Here is a 14,272-nt window from a genome sequence, read left to right as displayed (position 1 = left end):
CAGACAAGTAGTATCGAGGTACGCCAGGAACACAACAAATACAGAGGAACACGAAGCAGCGAGAGAACTAGGAACGCCCACGTTCTTCCAGCAACCAAACACGAACACGATCGTGACAGATTAATAAAATGCAACAATTTAAATTCGATACTCTTTGAGACACGGCTCTCGCAAACCACATACTGTCGAAAAACACCACAATGTGACCATCTAACTGCCAGTCGTGCCTCCAATCTTAATTTAGTTGCTCAAGACTGGACAAAGAAAACATGCGGGACTTTTTATTTGTTTCTCTCCAATGACATTCAAAACTTATTTGCTCGTCAATAAACTCATTATTCGGATCATACCACTGACATGCGGAATAAATCACATTTCAAACAGATCCCACAAATATCTCAAAACCATAGTTAATACAAGACACCAGACAGACAAACTACAGTATGTAATCAAAAGACTCCGGACACACCCAAAAACATATGTTTTTCATATTAGGTGCATTGTGCTGCACCTACTGCCAGGTACTCTATATCAGTGATCTCAGTAGTAATTAGACATCGTGAGAGAGCACAATGGGGAGCTCAACGGAACTTAAGGACTTCGAACGTGGTCGGGTGATTGGGTGTCGCCGGCCGTTTCGACCGAGCAGTTCTAGGCGATACAGTCTGGAACCGCGCGACCGCTACGGTCATAGGTTCTAGTCCTGCCTCGGGCATGGATGTGTGTGATATCCTTAGGTTAGTTAGGTTTAAGTAGTTCTAAGTTCTTGGGTACTGATGACCTCAGGAGTTAAGTCCCATAGTGCTTAGAGCCTTTGAACCATTTTTTGATTGGGTGTCACTTGTGTCATACGTCTGTACGCGAGATTTCCACAATCCTAAACATCCCTAGGTCCACTGTTTCCGATGTGATAGCGAAGTGGAAACGTGAAGGGAAACGTATAGCACAAAAGCATACAGGCTGACCTCGTCTGTTGACTGACAGAGACCGCCGACAGTTGGAAGAGGGTCGTAATGTGTAATAGGCAGACATCTATCCAGACCATCACACAGGAATTCCAAATTGCATCAGGATCCACTGCAAGTGCTATGACAGTTAGGCGGGAGGTAAGAAAACTTCGATTTCATGGTCGAGCGGCTGCTCATAAGCCGCACATCACGCCGGTAAATGCCAAACGACGCCTCGCTTTGTGTAAGGAGCGTAAACATTGGACGATTGAACAGTGGAAAAACGTTGTGTGGAGTGACGAATCACGGTACACAATGTGGCGATATGGTGACAGGGTGTGGGTATGGCGAATGCCCAGTGGACGTCTCTGCCAGCGTGTGTAGCGCCAAAAGTAAAATTCAGAGGCGGTGGTGTTATGGTGTGGGCGTGTTTCTCATGGAGGGGGCTTGCACCCCTTGTTGTTTTCCGTGGCAGTATCACAGCACACGCCTACATTGATGTTTTAAGCACCTTCTTGTTCCCTACTGTTGAAGAGCAATTCGGGGATGGCGATTGCATTTTTCAACGCTATCGAGCACCTGTTCATAATGTACGGCCTGTGGAAGAGTGGATACACGACAATAACATCCCTGTAATGGACTAGCCTGCACAGAGTCCTGACCTGAATCCTGTAGAACACCTTTGGGATGTTTTGGAACGCCGACTTCGTGCCAGGCCTCACCGACCGACGTCGATACCTCTCCCCAGTGCAGCACTCCGTGAGGAATGGGCTGCCATTCCCCGAGAAACCTTCCAGCACCTGATTGAACGTATGCCTGCGAGAGTGGAAGCTGTCATCAAGGGTAAGGGTGGGTCAACACCATATTGAATTCCAGGATTACCGATGGAGGGCGCCACGAACTTGAAAGTCATTTTCAGCCAGGTGTCCGGATACTTTTGATCACATAGTGTATAAACCACTAATATTTCACGTAGTTGGACTGTCAGAATTACGCACAACACGCGTGTGTCTGATCACCGACCACACATCGTTTCAGAACCACTTACAGTGGAGCTAAAATCGATTCCCAAACATGTGATGGGTAATAGATCAGTAACGCATACACCGACCAAACTCACTACAAACGCACTCTGACAAAAGCTTTCAGGTGCTTGCCGCATGAAACAGATATATTCTGCAGCTGATTAAACATGACCGAAGTTAACCAGTACCTTCTCATTTAATGAACAAGTACCTAAACCATGTGAGATTGGAGAAAAGAATTCAAGAGAACGCCTTCTTCCAGGGGCATACCTAATAGCATCCAACTCTGTGCAGCTTTCGTTGCAAATAACTGAACTCACAATACGAACGATGCAGTCACTGTTATGGAAATCGAATACAGGATTCCAATCTGATTATGCAACTCAAATCTCAATGTACAGCTCGCAGATAGGATAGAAACTGAATCACTTTGCTTAGTTTTCCTTAGTGATTCTTATGCAGGTGAGCGTCATGAGGAGATAATCTTTTGTTACTGAAACTATGGATTTAGGTTAGTTTGTTTCTGGGACATTACAATGATAGGCTATAGTATATAATCCTAGTGTTTGTAAAGGTCTAATAGTAACTTGTTCGACATGTACTAGAGAGTGCCTGCTTACCTGTTATTTTCTGCTATTTCTGATAAAATTTGAACTTAACGCGTTGCTCTGCAGTAACATGTTATGAATCTCCGCACTCACAGATATATACTAAGATCAGCTGATAGCAGCGGATAAACATGCTTTAGTTTAGTATGCCCTGTGTCCGCATTTTTTTATGCTCATTGTGTATTTTGATTACGGTTGATTTAATGAAAATTTTAAGCTCACCTTTTAATTATGTCCAAATATCTTAGTTCTTCGAAATGCGATGTCTTTTTCCGCCAGGTACGTTTATTCTGAACGTCACAGCAGTGGACAATGATGACCCATATGAAGGAAGCAACGCCAAACTGAGATACTCAATTGAAAAAAATGCCGTGGATGAACGAACAGGCTCGCCCATGTTTGAAATCGACCCTGACACTGGCGAATTAATGACGGTGGTTTGCTGCCTGGACCGAGAGCGTACGCCCAGATTTACCATTCAGGTTGTCGCTATAGACGGAGGAGGCCAGGAAGGTAACTATAATTCGTTTCTACTCGTCAAAAGATCTTAGTGGAATAGTAGTTGCCTGGCTATAACATGTTTACTTATTTATTTATACTTTAAAACATAGAGAGCTACAAGCTGAACAGCAGGCACATTATTTAATACTATTTTTCATTATTCGACGATTGCATTTTGTGTTCACATTCTAAAAGTTACAATAATTTTTTTTTATGAACACGTACCTAATAAGATATTAACATTTTTTTCATCCATATCACTGACGACAGTTGATTGCAGCAACCAGCTACTTGTTTTGTAACGTTTTTTGTGCCAAGACGTGTTCCGGCCTTTCTCCCTTCTCGTACATTTATATTTTCGTCAATATAACGGTTTTATCGGCTGAGTTTTGAATGCTGATCCTCCCGCCTTTCTTTATTCTGTAACTAACAACTCCTTTTTTCGCATTTGTTATGCATAGTACACAAACTTTTAGTTGCACTGATGACGTGTATCATTTACCGTGTGGCCAAATTACGTGTACAGCTCAGACACATAGTGAATTTCAAGAAAGAGACACAGATTTTCAAGATCAAAACAGGCGCTTTCACTTTCTGGTCCCACTACGGCGTATTATCCATTTGGATGCCTTAAAACTTCAGATATGGAACCTTGTCCAGTGTAGGCTCATTGATATCCATTCTAGTCGTTGCCAATCATTTTTATTTATTTGTATTAGCATAACATGAGTTTGTGTAAAATTTAAGGTTAAGCTGTTTGCTGTGAAACGGTTCTAAGTGTGTTACGCTATCCTGCTGCTTTGTCTAGTGTGGATACCTTTGGGCCCTGTATCAGTAGTCATCAGGAAACACGAAAGCTTTTGAAGAGTCCTTCAGTGTTATGGGTAAACTATTTATGTAGATCAACAGCAGGAACAGTCTGAGCACTTAACCTTGTGGGACACCGTATTTAATGTTCACCAATCCCAGTTTAATCATACACCTGTCATATCAGTTTTCTGTTGCTACATTATTCCATCCACTCAAGAGGAGTGATCGTAACACCACACTATTTTATTTTCTGCCATAGAATTTTACAATCTGTACAATCAAAGGCCTCAGTAAGTTCACAGGAACTGCTAATGGGATAATTTTTCTTCTTTAGTTCTGCCAGAACTGATTTCCTGAGATAATATATCGCTTTCATTATAGAGAAACCTGCATGGTAGACGAACTGTCGTATGAAACCTTCACAAAAAAGATAAAATTATTATGGTACTTTACTCTATGACAGCACTTTCGTCTGCTGGCAACTGACGAAGTACCATCACCAGGCCATTCCCTAGCACAGTCGTCAAACTTGCTAGGGCAGGTAGGTGTGTCATATACTCAATAAACAGACTGAGATCACATAGAGAAGGGAGACTGATTTACAGTTAGAGGTCACTTGCTCATCTCCACCAAGTACATGGCCAAAGAGGGGGGGAGGGGGTTCCAGGGGTTACGACCGCCCCCTCCCCTCTCCCATCAACTAAATGATATTACACACTTTCTAGTTGCCATGTGGTGCAATTTAAAGATACGAGGGCCGATCAAAACGTCTCCGTTTTAGAGAGTTGCTGCTGCGTATATGCAACGTAGCGCGACTTCGAAGCGGGTATATAAGCAAGGTATTAGTGTGGTATTCGTGTGTTTCCGACGTGCGTGCGGTAAATGCGGAAACGTGAACTATGACGACGTTATTACCAAATGCGTCCAAACAGGACGAACATGCTGTTATTCTTTTCTTGGGTGCCGAAAAACAAATACTGCTAGACATCCGTAGGAGAGTGAAGAATAGAATGAGTACGGGTCTGCATGTCTGCCGAAAAGCAGCTTTGTGAAATAGCGCAGCAAGGTAACGCAGAAGTCACATCAACTGAAGTGGGAGACACAATAGCGCCCCCCCCCCCCCCCCCCCCTATAGCCTTGATCTCTTCCCATGCGATTATCACGCCTTCAGTCTCTATTAAAATGGCATTTCTGAGTGTACGGCGATTTCCGTCAGACGAGGGTGTGCAGGAGGCAGTTATGGACCTCTTCGCGCATCAAAACAGTGTTTTGCCAAACCATATCTTAAACTTATCGATATATCGATAGCACTATCGGCTATCACCTGTCCCTGCTGTAGCCAATACTAGCTATTTATTATACATTGTTGGGCTTACTTGAATTCAGCTGTTGTATTGTTGGTCACTTCAGTTCGTACGTTCAGCTGAATTTAATGTAAGTGCTGCAGTTTATTGTTTTTATGTTATGTGCTGTTCTGATTGTTTGAATTATTCAGAAGCTTATAACAAGAAGGAAAAGAAAAACTGATTTACTACAAACAGCTAGCTGTACACAAAAACATAGGAAGTATATCACTTACAAGTTAAAATCGGAATCTTCAGTTATCGTTAGTTATGTATCCGTGTTGTTGTTGTTCTGGCCTTCAGTCCTGAGACTGGTTTGATGCAGCTCTCCATGCTACTCCATCCCGTGCAAGCTTCTTCATCTCCCAGTACCTACTGCAGCCTACATCCTTCTGAATCTGCTTACTTCATTCATATTTTGACTCTTCTCTATGAGTTTTACCCTCCACAGTCCCCTCCTTGGCGATCTCTTGATGTCCCAGAATGTGCCCTACCAACCAATCCCTTCTTTTAATCTGGTTGTGCCTCAAATTCCTTTTCCCTCCGTTCTGTTGAGTACCTCCTTGTTAGTTATGTGGTCTACCTTTCTAATCTTCAGCATTCTTCTGTAGCATCATATTCGAAAAGCTTCTATTCTCTTCTTCTTTACCATCCATGTTTCACTTCCACACATGGCCACACTCCATACAAATACTTTCAGAAAAGACTTCCTGACTCTTAAATCTGTACTCGATGTTAACAAATTTCTCTTCTGCAAAAAACGCTTTTCTTGCCGTTGCCAGTCTCCATTTTATATCCTCCCTACTTCGACCATCATCAGTTATTTTGCTTGCCAACTAGCAAAACTCATTTACTACTTTAAGTGTCTCATTCCCTAATCTAATTCCCTCAGCATTATCTGATTTAATTCGACTACATTCCATTATCCTCATTTTGCTTTTGTTGATGTTCATCTTTTATCTTCCTTTCAAGATACTGTCCATTCCATTCAACTGATCCTCCAAGTCCTTTGCTGTCTCTGACAGAATTACAATGTCATCAGCAGACCTTTTCTCCCTGGATTTCAATTCCTATTCCAAATTTTTCTTTTGTTTCTTTTACTGGTTACACAATGTTCAGATTGAATAACGTTGGGAATGGACTACAACTGTGTCTCACTTCTTTCTCAATTACTACTTCCATTTCATGCCTCTCGACTCTTATAACTGCCATCAGGTTACTTTCTTTACAAGTTGTGAATAGCCTTTTGCTCCCTGTATTTTAGCCCTGCTACCCACATAATTTCAAAGAGAGTGTGTCAGTCAACATCGTCAAAAGCTTTCTCAAAGTCTACATATGCTATAAACATACTTTTACTTTCCTTAACACCATTCTCTGTAAGAAGTTGTAAGGTCAGTATTGCCACGCATGTTCCTACAGTTATCCAGAATCGAAACTGTCCTTCCCCGAGTTCAGCTTCTACCAGTTTTTCATTCTTCTGTAAAGAATTCTTGTTAATATTTTGAAACCATGTCTTATCAAACTAGTAGTTGGGTAATATTCACACCTGTCTGTATCTGCTTTCTTTGGAACTGGAATTATTATATTCTTCTTGAAGTATGATAGTATTTCACCTGTCTCCTCCATCTTGCTCACCACGTGGGAAAGTTTTGTCATGGCTTACTCTCCCAAGACTAGGAGTAGTTCTAAAGGATTGTCATATACTCCCAGAGCCTTGTTTCAACTTAGGTCCTTCAGTGTTCTGTCAAATTCTTCATGCAGTATTGTATCTCCCATCTCACCTTCATCTACATCCATTTCTATAATATTGCCCTCTAGTACATCTTCCTTGTATAGACTCTCCATGTACTCCTTCCACCTGTCAGCTTTCCCTTCTCTGTTTATGACTACTTTTCCATCTCAGCTCTTAATATTCATACAAGTGGCCCCATTTTCTCCAAACGCTTCTTTAATTTTCCGGGTCTATTGCAGCAGGGGATACAACCCGTCGGCTTTGAACAATGACGTCATTCCTTAGTCATAGATCGTAATGTCTTCACTTGGAGGAATAGATAATAAAGCAGTTCTGTGTTCTAATAAGCACTATCATTAAAATAATTGAATGTAAATCTAAAAGCGATCGCTTGATATTGGGTGCATCATTAAACATGTGACTTAATTAACTTAATTATTTGTTTTTTATTCGGCCAGTACTTAATATTTTTCGTAATGATATTAAGGTAATGTGGATTATTAATTTTTTGTTGTAGAAAATTTGTAGTGTCTTATTTTCGTTTAGCTTTTGCTGTTATGTTTCAGTTTCGTTTCTTTACTGATTGCTTAATGAAGTAGGATCAGTTTATTCTATCTCGTGAGATTTTTTTTTAAAAAGCCAAAAAACTCTTATTACGTACTGAAGGGAGCTAGAACACTAAGAAGAATCGCTTCTCGGCTTTTGACAAGATATTGCTTAATAAAGTAGGATCAGTTTATTCTATCTCGTGAGATTTTTTTTTTTAAAAAGCCAAAAAACTCTTATTACGTACTGAAGGGGGCTAGAACACTAAGAAGAATCGCTTCTCGGCTTTTCACAAGATATTGCTTAATAAAGTAGGATCAGTTTATTCTATCTCGTGAGATTTTTTTTTTTTTTTAAAGCCAAAAAACACTTATTAGGTACTGAAGGGAGCTGCTTAATAAAGTAGGATCAGTTTATTCTATCTCGTGAGATTTTTTTTTTTTTAAGTCAAAAAACACTTATTACGTACTGAAGGGAGCTAGAACATTAAAAACAATCGCTTCTCGGCTTTTGACAAGATATTGCTTAATAAAGTAGGATCAGTTTATTCTATCTCGTGAGATTTTTTTTTTTTTTTAAGTCAAAAAACACTTATGCTTTTGACAAGATCAATGTTTATCTCTCTCGCATTCCTTTGTTTCTCAACATTCTCCTCAGCTCTTTCATCTCTGTAATACATGCTCTCTGGCGACTTGTGACGTCATTGTTCAAAGCCGACGGGTTGTATCCCCTGCTGCACTAGTCCCAATTTTCCTGTAAGAGGTATCTAACTTACCCACAGTCATATATGCTTCTAAATCATTACGTTTGTTCTCTAGCCATTCTGCACTTCCAGTTTCAGCCTTTAGATGTTTGTATTCCTTTTGTCTGCTTCATTTACTGTATTTTTGTATTTTCTTCTTTCATCATTTAAATTCAGCATCTTATGTGTTACCCAAGGATTTCTGCCAGCCCTTGTATTTTTACCTGCTTGATCATTTGCTGCCTTCACTATTTCATCTCTCTAAGCTACCCATTCTTCTACTACTGTATTTCATTCCCCTATTTTTGTCAATCATTTCCTAAGGCTGCCTCTGTAATTCTCAACAACCTCTGGTTGTTTCAGTTTGTCCCAGCACATCTCCGTAATTTCCTACCTTTTTCTAATTTCTTCAGTTTTAATCTACAGTCCATAACCAATAAATCTCTGTCTTATTGCTATATAATCAGTCAGAAACCTTCCGGTGTCTCATCTCTTCCATGTATGTGCAACCTTACTTCATGATTCTTAAACCAAATGTTAGTAATGGGTAAATTATACTCTACGCAAAATTTTACCAGTTGGCATCCTCTTTCATTTCTTTCCCCAGTCCATATTCATCTACTATCTTTCCTTAACTCACTCTTTTCGTACTGTCGAACTCCAGTCCTCCATGTCTACTAAATTTTTGCCTCTCATAACTATGTGAATAATTCATACATTTTTCAGTCTCTTCATCGTCTATGGAGCTAGTTGGCACATAGACTTGCACTACTGTGGTGACTGTGGGCTTGATGTCTATCTTGGGTACAATAATGTGTTCACTATGCTTTTCGTAGTAACTTATCCACATTCCTATTTTCGTATTCTTTATTGAGACTACTCCAGCAAACTGCTATTTCAATTTTTGTTTGTAACCCTGTATTCAACTGACCAGAAGTCCAGTTCCCCTTGCCATAAAGCTTCGCCAATTCCCACCATATCTTACTTTAACTGGTCCATTTCCTTTTTTATATTTTGTAACCTACCTGCCCAATTAAGGGATCTAACATTTCACACTCTAACCCGAAGAATGCCAGATCTGTTTCTCCCGATGACCACATCCTCCTGAGTAGTCCCCACTCAGAGATGTAAATGAGCGACTTTTCGCCTCGGGAATATTGTAGTTGAAATTAATGCATATGAATCAATGTTAAGATCCAAAAACTGTAGCTCATAATATTTGTGTATTCCATTTTCTTTTGAAAGTAAATCATCTGCCCCAGTCATCTCAAATAGTAACTGACACTAATGAAACCCCTTCTCAATAAAGGCTACTGTCTTACAGTTGATAATTTCTACATCTCTTCATTACTAGCATATTGCCTTATTACTAAGAAACTGATATATATGGTAGTGTATGACCTTCTAGGAAGATGTGCCACCCAACTTTCACAGTAAGTAATTGAAAAGGGAGATATTGTTGCTTTTGAGAGGCGTAAAGCTACAGAAGTGAGATGGAACGACTAGTGCCATGTGTCCATTTTGAGTGCTACGCACAATGTTGAAATGAAAAATGTAAATGAAAATGGTAAACACATAATAAAACCAACAGCAGTCATGTCATATAACAACACTATGGGATAAAGTTGGCCAACATATAGTAGACATTCCAGTAACATGGAAAAGAGGGTAAAAATACACCAAAAGATATTTTTCCATCTACTTGAACTGGCTCTCAGGAATTTTCATGTGGCAATGATTGAGAAGGTCACAGCCAAATATCACAGGAAAGAATTCTCTTCTTAATTAGCTGTCATCCATCTATGATCACCAGTCCCATTCATACAACTGACTGTCATTTCCAATCTTTCATCCCAGCTACTGGTAAGAAGCAGAATCCTACCAGAATATGTGGGATGTGAATGCGAAGAAAAGTAAGAGGGAATCATGATGTATGTGTGAAAATTGTGATGTAGCCCCATGTATTGTACTATGCTTCAAAGCCTATCACCCGGCCATGAATATATGAAAGATGTTGCATTAGTGTAATTTTTATTGTTTATCATAAACACTACAAAGAGTTTTGAAAGGGATTCAACTGAAATATTCTGTTTTAAGACATTTTATTCTATGTAGAGTTATTTTTTAAGAGCAATGAGTAGACTTGGAGTTTTAATATAACCTTTCTTAAACGTTCTCTAATTACTCTTCAAGTGAATAGTTCACCAAACTACTGTTTAGAATAACATATAATCGTAATAAAGTTTAAAATTCAGCAACAAAAGAATTGGAAATTTTTGTACACACTTTTACCAAAAAACAGTAAATGGAAGAGGTTAATATAACAATAATTTGATGGGTTCTGTGACAACTGCAGTCTGTAATAATGATATTCAGTACACCTTTGGTGTGGCGAATATGGCCTTGGGTTCCTTTGAATTGAAGGTAAAGCCCAATCACATAGTGCTCTCATGGTGGATGAATACCTGTAGTTGAAAATACAAAAGACACTTCAGACCAAAGGTTTACACCTCTCACACCACCAACATGGATGACTGCAGACCTCCTCAGTGTGTTTGTCAGGTTGAGGGAGGAATTTCTGTAGGACACGCTGCTTGATCTGATCCACCGTTTAGGGAGCCACTGTTCATCCTGTCTTGCCATGCAATTGCCTCTTGTCCTGCACTGAAGTCAAATATCCTAGTGGTGGAGAGGTGCATTATGATAGCCTTGGTGTGTCTCCAATTTCCTGTACACCCTGTACCTACATCACTGCATCATGTGACATAATGTTGTCAGGTACCTTTCAGTCGTGATATTATTGCAGTAAGTCATTTCATGGGTCTTGAGGATCTGTTATCTTATGGGTGTGAGTATATGTTGTAAATATGTTTTATATTTGTGCAGTTAGAGTAACAGGTCTATGAATTAATGTTTACTTGTTTTGACAGGAACAACAACTGTATCAATCACAGTGAAAGATGTGAATGACACACCACCAGAATTTTCTAAACTGGAATGGTTTGTGGAAGTGGATGAGACGGATGGAGATAATATTCCAAGAAAGCCTATTCTTACTGTAACTGTTCGTGATCAGGATGAATCCAACACGTTTCAGTTTAAGGTAAAGTTTTTCTTCTTGTTTCGATCTTCTACTACAATTTAGTATGAATTTTAATTTTTTTCTTCAGTCTAATTTCTCAGTATGATTATTACACTTAGAATAATGCCTCTTTGTTACACTTTTACAGCCCAAAGAGATATAAGTTGCATTTGGATTTGTCAGATTATCTTTCACTGCTGCTTCAAGTTGTGTTCTTCCCAACTATTAGTTCTAGTTACAGTACTGCCATCGGTTTCTTTTCTTGATTATGTTTAATGATGTAGTTGCATATAGTATAGTTCATCAGCAATGACCATAAGAACTTTCATAATATCAAATATGTGAATCTAACATTTTGAGACTTACAAGAATAGCCGTCATTTCCTTTAAAGTGAAAATGGAAATTAATGCAACAAAATACAATTGAAACTCATACAGAGGTATAAAGAATAGCTGTCTCTTATAACCAGTAATAACACAATAAATATATCACTGTTCCATCATTTATTGACACAACACCAAGCACCAAGTTGTAGATGAACACTTTATCGAAAAATATATAAATTGATGGTGGTAAAATGTAGAATTCTGATGGAAATCACCACTCCATTGACATACTAAGCATAGTTAATGTTAAAGTCCAAGTTCCAATATAGCAGCCAGATTCTAAGTCCAGAACCCAGCCCAATCAATATCAAATAGTAGGTCCAACACAGTGTAGCACATCCGAGTTGCGGAGTGGAACTGAGCACGATGAGAACTGGTTTGAAGACATCACTAGCTGTGTTAAATAAATCTCCATAGTTAATGGAGCCGGCAGCTGTGATCACTGTATATTCTGGGCACCCAATCATTGAGTGTTATGGGTGGCCAATGACTGTGATTTGAAGCACACATGCGCGAAGGCGGCCTGCGGTGTTAGACGGAGGGCCGCACGTGGAGAAGTGCAGCCAACGATGCGTTTCTCAGCCGTGTGTAATGGAGCACACCACTCTCGATGCAGAGACTTAATAATGGTGGATACCACACTCCTCCCCCCCCCCCCCCCCCCCTGAGGAAGTGGGGAAACATGTGCTGCAAATGGACACCACGTCCATGTCGTCCTCCTCCAAGTCCTCAGCGGCATTGGTGACTCGGGGCATAGGAGCATGCTGATGAAAATGCCCTGGCCAGGGGTGAACGTTGTATGGTGAGTCTGGTGTTACACTCGCTGGGTGACTTGGTGTAGGATAGGAACTAGGTGACTGGTAATGGTGGTGTGGAGAGGGGGATGGAAAAAACTGTTGGGAAACTAGTGGAGGATGAAGTTGATTGGCATGTCACAGAACCTGCACCCTGAAGACCTTCTGTCCCCTTTCCGGAATCCAGGTCGGTTGCCGGGCAAATTCTTTCACCCACACCGAGGTCCCAGTGCATAACTTGGAAGCAGGCAGTGCTGGTGCTGGCTGTGGCATCAGGATGAGAAATCTTAAGAGGGTCCAGGGCTGCTATCTGTTGAGAAGTTCCACAGGACTTTTGTCTCTGATGGGGGGGGACCAGTAACTGCTCAAAAAAAAAAAAAAGTTAAAAAGTTAGTGATGCATTGGTGGAGTGATTGTGGAGATATTTCTTCATCTGCGTTTTGAAAGTGCAGACCATCCTCTCAGCTTCTCCATTAGAGTGTGGATGGAAGGGGAGCATTGGAATGTGGTGAACACTATGCTGGACACAGAAACCACGAAACTCCTCGCTATGGAATTGTGGATTGTTGTCAGTTATGAGCACTTCTGGCAGACCTTCAGTCAGAAAATTTTTTTCTAGGTTTGTGATGGTGTTGGTGGTAGACGTGATGTTGCATTGGACAACGTACAGAAATCTGGAATAAGCATCAACCACTCTCAAGAACAAGGCATTAAGCACTGGTCCGGCGAAATCAATGTGTACCCACTCCCAAGGGTTAGCACATGGTTGCCAAGAAGCAAATGAATGTCGTGAGGCTGCCTGCTGCCTTTGGCAGGATGGACATGTTTGATTGACCCATTTAATCTCCTGGTTGATGCCAGTAAGTAAACCTGTGAACCAGAAATTTAGTTTGAGATACCCCCTGTGACCTTGGTACAGTAGTTGCAAGACGTGCTGACAAAGAGAGTAAGGAATGACTACTCATGGATGTCCCTCATCGGAAATAAGCAGAATAACTCCATCGATTAACATGAGCCGATGTAGGGCATTGAATAACTGATGGAATGCTGTGAAAGCCTTTTGATGTTGTAGTTCGGGCCATCCATGAAGCATGTGACTCTGGACTTGTTGGAGTACCTCATCATTACTGGTAGCATCTGAGACCCAGGAGCCGGTAATGGGAAAAGAATCTAAGTGGTTTATGCTTTTCATTGATGTGAAAACACAGAATTTCATCTCTGTCAAACTCTGGATAGGACCCCCATGGAAGGCAGGAGAGGGCATCAGCATTGGTGTGTTCAGTCGTGTTGCGGAAGTTAATCTCATACTGGTAGTATGCCAAAAATAAAGACCAGTGCTAGAGGTGGTGAGCAGTCCTGTCTGGAATCTTGGCTGCTGGATTGAATAAGGGATCAGCAGTTTATGGTTGGTGACGAGGTGAAACTTTGTGCCATAAACAAATACATGGAATTTCTTTAATGCAAAGATGATGGCCATTGCTTCTTTTATATTTGGGAGTACATGCGTTGGGTGTCAGTCAATGTTTTTGATGCACATAGCCATCCACCTCCCTGTGTGCCAGGACCGCTCTGATGCCTGTATCAGATGCATCCGTTGCAATAAATATCTACTCTGTAGGATCAAAATGTGAGAGGCACAGGTCCTTCAACAACTGGGATTTCAATCTGTGGAAGGCATGCTTGCAGGCTCGTGCCCGCTGGAAAGGCACCTCTTTTTTTGCATAACTGGGACAAGGGAGCAGTTTCTGTTGCTGC

The 14,272-nt window shown here is 40.6% G+C and overlaps 1 protein-coding gene across 1 annotated transcript in view; it reads left to right on the top strand.

Moving 5' to 3' along the window:
* LOC124803340 (neural-cadherin-like) overlaps positions 1–14,272 on the top strand; it is a 196,133-nt gene that overhangs the window by 40,864 nt on the left and 140,997 nt on the right. Inside the window, exons 5-6 of the mRNA XM_047264525.1 lie at positions 2,860–3,093; positions 11,185–11,357. Of these exons, the coding sequence (XP_047120481.1) occupies positions 2,860–3,093; positions 11,185–11,357 (407 nt within the window). The remainder of the gene's footprint in view (positions 1–2,859; positions 3,094–11,184; positions 11,358–14,272) is intronic.

Source organism: Schistocerca piceifrons, chromosome 6, assembly GCF_021461385.2.
Source record: "Schistocerca piceifrons isolate TAMUIC-IGC-003096 chromosome 6, iqSchPice1.1, whole genome shotgun sequence".
In the NCBI taxonomy this organism is placed as follows: Eukaryota; Metazoa; Arthropoda; class Insecta; order Orthoptera; family Acrididae; genus Schistocerca; species Schistocerca piceifrons.
Note: the sequence above shows the minus strand (reverse complement) of the source record. Positions and strands in the feature narration are given on the sequence as shown.